We start from the raw sequence: 5,933 nt of genomic DNA on the forward strand, positions 1-5,933 counted from the left end.
GATTTTATTAAAATCGAGTTTCAATAAAAAACTCGCTTGGTTTAAAATAGAGTTATGCCCGATCAAAAATTTTTTTTTAAAAAAAGCATGGAACTCAAGTTCCATTTAAAACGCTACTATAGAGCTTTAAAATGCCACTATAGGGCCTTAAAACGCCGCTATAGGGCTTCCTGAACCTGGTATATCAAACTTATAAAAAAATTGCATGAAAATGCCACTATAGAACTTTAAAACGCCACTATAAAGCTTTAAAACGCCACTATAGAGCTTTAAAACGTCGTTATAGGTCTCCTTGAACCTGGTATAATCAAACTTATAAAAAAATTGTATGAAAACGCCACTATAGGTCTTCCTAAACACCGCTATAGGTATGGAGCTCGAGTTCCATGCATTTTTTTTTTTTTAAAGTTTGATCGGGCATAACTCAATTTTGAGTCAAGCGAGTTTTTTTTTTTAATTGAAACTAGATTTTAATAAAATCAAGTTTTGAAACAGGGGCACGAACCTATATAGTTTCAAAAGAAGGGCATATTGCCAAATATTTTAAAAAATAGGGGTAAAAGGCTAGAATCCCCGATTTTTCTTTAACATATGCAGATTTTTGAAATAAAGAAAGAGATTAAACATGATTGTGTTTGCTTTTGTCTATTTAATTCATGATTGCATAAATTCATATTATGAGTGAAACTCTCTTCTTAAAAGAAAAATCCTTTTCATTTTTTTTTTAACATATAAAAACAGATCTGATTTTTTTGTTATTAAAAATCATTTTTTATTATCATAAAACAGATATGATCTTTTATAAACCAAAAAACCATTTTTTATATTTTTTCTTTTAGTTCTTAAAAAACAGATCTGATATTTTTCAAACCAAAAGAATTTATTTTATGTAATAAAAAAAAATAGATCTGGATTTTTATCTCCAAAAACCACTTCTTTTACATACCACAAAATAGATTTGGTATTTTTACAAATCATTTTTTTTTTATAACCAAAACAGATTTGAATTTTAAAAAACAAAAAACAAAAGAAGAGACTTCATTTATAAATAAATTTGTGTGATTTAATATATATATATATATATATATATTTTTTTTTTAAATGTTCAATATATCATTCATGACATGCATAGAATGATACATTGGTCACAAGAGTCTAGAAGACTAGATTATGTCTGGGCGGAATGGGTGCCTAACACATTCCCATTCCGTAACCTAGCCTCCTGATTTGGATCTTTGGATAAGTAGATCTAAACCTTGTCTTTGTTTTATTTTGGGTGGATTGTAATTAGGACAAAAAGTCATGTAATTATTTGGTAGTTTGTAACTAAGACCCAAAGCTATGTAATTTTTCAATTTTTCAATTGTGTAATTTTTTATTCAATTAATAAAGAGAACAATTCAATCATGTATTTATTTTTTCTTATTTATTTTGTTTAAAAAAAATAAGTGGTGACTCTACACCACTTACCCAAAAAGAGATGTGTTTTAAAAGGTATCCGAATATCTTTTTTGAGAGGCACTTTTTTCGAGGTCTCTCACAAGAGAGAAATTATTTTGTACTCCCAAAATAACATAAATACGTACTTTCTCCTCTCACATGAATGGTGGGTTAGTGGGACCCATCATTTATGTGAGATGAGGGAATACGCATTAATGGTACTTTAAGAGTACTTAATAATTTCTCTCACAAGATATATAGATGAGGACCCTTGTTTATAGGCAACTATGGGATGCTTAATTTGGAGTTCCTCCAAATATTTAATGATTTTAATTATAAAATTTTAATTTAATGTTGCATTTAATTAGAATTTTCCATTTAGGCCTTTCATTCATTTTATACTGCCACCTGCCGCCACGAGGCTTCAATCAGCTTGCAACAAATGTTATTTTTTTGTGACTCAAAGGACTTGAGGGGTGGGTTAATTTTTCATTAACTTGGAGATTGTGATCAACTTCAAAAAACATCACCACTTTGATGTTTTCCCTAATAATACATATTAATCATTGATAAATTATAAGGCTGCCGATGCATCCTGAAATTTTTTAAGTTTACAGGTAGAAAGTATATTTAGAATAGGAAATTATGTTGAATGAAGAATAAAGAAAGAGAATAATGTTCAAAAGCATCTTTATGTGCAAGGTCACTTACCCTTAGCCTCAGCTTTATGTTTTTGCTTTTGCTTTTCTCTAAGCTAGCATACTCTGCTTTAGCCTTTAGGCCCCTTTGAATTTTTTTTTATTCGTTTCTCTTGCTTTACTTCCCATTACCGTTCCTGCAAAAAGAAGAAAGTTGTCCACATAGCAAAAGCAATTTGGTGAAAACAAAATTACGAGAACACATTGCTCTTACTTGTCTTCAATGTTGGAAAATCAAAAGCAGGAAGATAGGGCGGGTGGGGGGCAATTGTGAGAGGTCATTTCTGGACTTTGATAATTAAACAAAGCTACGGAAGTCGAAAGAATCCAATAAAGTGCTTAACGTATTACATGACTGAGATTTTTACCCGAAAGACTATCTTTGTCCTCTCAAGTGGGGTATCCAAAATCTTTTAGAAGCATGGAATTTTGACAACCATCCCACTTGCTTTTTCAGCACTGTCATTAATCTGCGTTTAAACAAAGCAAAAGCTTTCTCCATCATTTTCCTTCCAGCACCCCTTGTAGTGCGTACAGTAATGACTATCAATCAGCACCTATATCATTAATTCATTATGTTCTGTTGTCCTTTATAAAAATTAGGATTCCTTTTAGTTTATTAAATCCACATATAAAGGGTTTGACAAAAATTGCTCATAAAAGGTATTATGGAGATGGTAGTGAAGTTGCAGAAGCCACATTCTTAAAGTTAAAGCCAAGAAATGGAAAGAACCATCTAGCCCGGTTGTAATAGTTTACTCTGAAAACTACAGAACCAAAACTCAATCTGTACCTGCTTCCCTTTGGGTAGCTTCTTATTTATCTTCCAGGATTTGAAGTGTCTTGATATCACTATTGATCATAACTATGGTGAGGAAAGATATTTCACTATCTTTCCCATAAGATATGAAGAACTCATGGCAACAGAGGCGATGAAGACGGTTCCAGCTAGTAACAAACTTTTTTATAGTATGTTAAAGGTAAGAGAAACTTTAGACTAGAGAGTCTGGACAAATGTCTCCTCTATTTTCTGCAATGTATCTTCCAATAGCTACTATTGATATTATGTTCATGTTTCAACTTCAGGCATCAAAGCTACAAGAGCAGTGACTGATACCTCAACTACCACAATTTTTCTTGCTGGAATTTTTAATGCTCTTGCAGTAGCTAATCAGCTGGTGCTACAACCAATTATATCTACAAAGAGTAGATTTTGCAGCAAAAAGGAAATTTTAGCACAAATATTGCCAGAAGAAAGGATCTCAACCTTCAACAATGAGTACACCAGCTGCTCCTAAGCAGCAAGAGGACTACAAACTGAAGGACATGAAACCCCAGCTGGGGGAACGATGGCCACATGGAGGACTACGTGGTGGGGGTGGGTGGATTAGCAGTGAAAGAGCTACGAGCACTTATGATCTAGTCGAACAGATGTTTTATCTATATGTTCGAGTTGAGAAAGCCAAAGATCTTCCCACCAATTCTGTAACCGGAAGCTGTGACCCATATGTAGAAGTGAAGCTCGGCAATTATAAGGGAAAAACTAAGCACTTCGAGAAGAGAACAAACCCTGAATGGAAGCAGGTCTTTGCCTTCTCAAAAGAGAGGATTCAATCTTCACTTCTTGAAGTTTATGTCAGAGACAAAGAGGTGGTGACAAGAGATGACTATGTAGGGAAGGTGGTCTTCGACATGCATGAAGTGCCAACAAGGGTTCCACCAGACAGTCCTTTAGCACCTCAGTGGTATAGATTAGAGGACCGGCATGGGAATAGCAAGGTGAGAGGAGAGATTATGCTTGCTGTTTGGATGGGAACACAAGCCGATGAAGCTTTCCCGGAGTCCTGGCACTCAGATGCTGCTTCAGTTCAGGGAGAAGGCGTTTACAACATCCGTTCCAAGGTTTATGTTTCACCAAAACTGTGGTATCTCAGGGTTAATGTGATTGAAGCTCAGGATGTAGAGCCACTTGACAGAGGCCAACCACCACAAGCTTTTGTGAAGGCTCACGTTGGAAAGCAGGTACTGAAGACAAAGATATGCCCAACTCGGACCACTAATCCACTCTGGAATGAAGATCTAATCTTTGTAACAGCTGAACCTTTTGAAGAGCACCTGACTCTTACAGTTGAGAATAAAGTAACATCTGCAAAAGATGAAGTTATGGGAAGGATAGCCTTGCCACTTACCATTTTTGAGAGGCGCTTGGATCACAGGCCAGTCCACTCTCGCTGGTTCAACCTTGAAAAATTTGGGTTTGGTGTCTTGGAGGGAGACAAAAGGCATGAGCAGAAGTTCTCAAGCAGGGTTCATCTCCGAGTCTGTCTTGAGGGTGCTTACCATGTACTAGATGAATCAACAATGTACATAAGTGATGTACGGCCAACTGTTAGGCAGCTATGGAAGAATCCAGTTGGCATCCTTGAAGTGGGTATTTTGAGTGCTCAAGGGATTCTTCAAATGAAGACCAAGGACGGTAGGGGAACCACAGATGCTTATTGTGTGGCCAAATATGGGCAGAAGTGGGTGAGAACCAGAACAATAATGGAAAGCTTCAATCCGAAATGGAATGAGCAATATACTTGGGAGGTCTATGATCCTTGCACTGTGATCACCTTGGGAGTTTTTGACAACTGCCATCTGGGTGGAAATGAGAAACCAGCTGCTGGTGGTGGATCTCAAAAAGACTCTAGAATTGGGAAGGTAAGAATCCGGCTATCTACACTGGAAATGGATCGAATTTATACAAATTCTTACCCTCTTCTAGTTCTACACCCATCTGGATTGAAAAAGATGGGTGAACTCCAATTAGCAGTTCGATTCACCTGTCTCTCTTTGGCAAACATAATTTATCTTTACGGACACCCATTACTGCCAAAAATGCATTATCTACAACCCTTCACTGTAAACCAATTAGAAAGCTTGAGATTTGAAGCAATGAATATTGTAGCATCAAGGCTAGGCCGAGCTGAGCCACCACTAAGGAAGGAGGTTGTTGAGTATATGCTGGATGTGGATTCCCACATGTGGAGCATGAGAAGAAGCAAAGCTAACTTCTATAGAATTGTATCATTGTTTGCGGGAGCAATCTCTATGAGCAGGTGGCTCCGTGAGGTGTGTCATTGGAAGAACCCAGTTACTTCAGTCCTAGTTCATGTCCTGTTCTTTATATTGATCTGCTACCCGGAATTGATCCTTCCAACTATATTCCTATACATGTTTCTTATTGGGATATGGAATTACCGGTTCCGGCCAAGGCATCCTCCTCACATGGATACTAAACTTTCATGGGCAGAAGCAGTTCATGCAGATGAACTAGATGAAGAGTTCGATACATTTCCTACCAGTAAACTACAAGATGTAGTGCGTATGAGGTATGATAAGCTTAGAAGTGTAGCTGGAAGAATTCAGACAGTGGTGGGAGACATTGCAACACAGGGAGAGAGATTCCAGGCTCTGCTTAGCTGGAGAGACACAAGAGCAACCAGCCTCTTCATCATCTTCTGCCTTATGGCAGCTGTGATTCTCTATGTGACACCCTTTAGGATAATTGCTTTGCTTGCAGGACTAATTTGGTTACGACACCCCAGATTCCGAAGCAAGCTACCCACAGTACCAAGCAATTTCTTCAGAAGACTCCCATCTCGCGCTGATAGCATGCTCTGAGCTAGAAGCAGATAACACCAGCAACTTGCCATTCTAATCAGAAGTGTTGTTCTAATGCAAAGCAAATTTCCATTTCTTTTCAATTCTTTTGTTCCATTGAATGGACATTGCTAGTATTTTCCTTTTGAA

General features: G+C 37.0%; 1 protein-coding gene across 1 annotated transcript; it reads left to right on the forward strand.

Annotated features, from left to right (window-relative positions):
* Positions 1 to 2,702: 2,702 nt before the first annotated feature.
* On the forward strand, positions 2,703 to 5,933 carry LOC115973044 (FT-interacting protein 1-like). Its single transcript, XM_031093281.1, has 2 exons — positions 2,703 to 3,118; positions 3,225 to 5,933. Exon 2 carries the CDS (start codon positions 3,414 to 3,416, stop codon positions 5,802 to 5,804), a length of 2,391 nt encoding a protein of 796 aa, XP_030949141.1. The 5' UTR covers positions 2,703 to 3,118; positions 3,225 to 3,413; the 3' UTR covers positions 5,805 to 5,933.

This window comes from Quercus lobata, unplaced genomic scaffold (genome assembly GCF_001633185.2).
Source record: "Quercus lobata isolate SW786 unplaced genomic scaffold, ValleyOak3.0 Primary Assembly Scq3eQI_2022, whole genome shotgun sequence".
NCBI classification, from domain to species: Eukaryota; Viridiplantae; Streptophyta; class Magnoliopsida; order Fagales; family Fagaceae; genus Quercus; species Quercus lobata.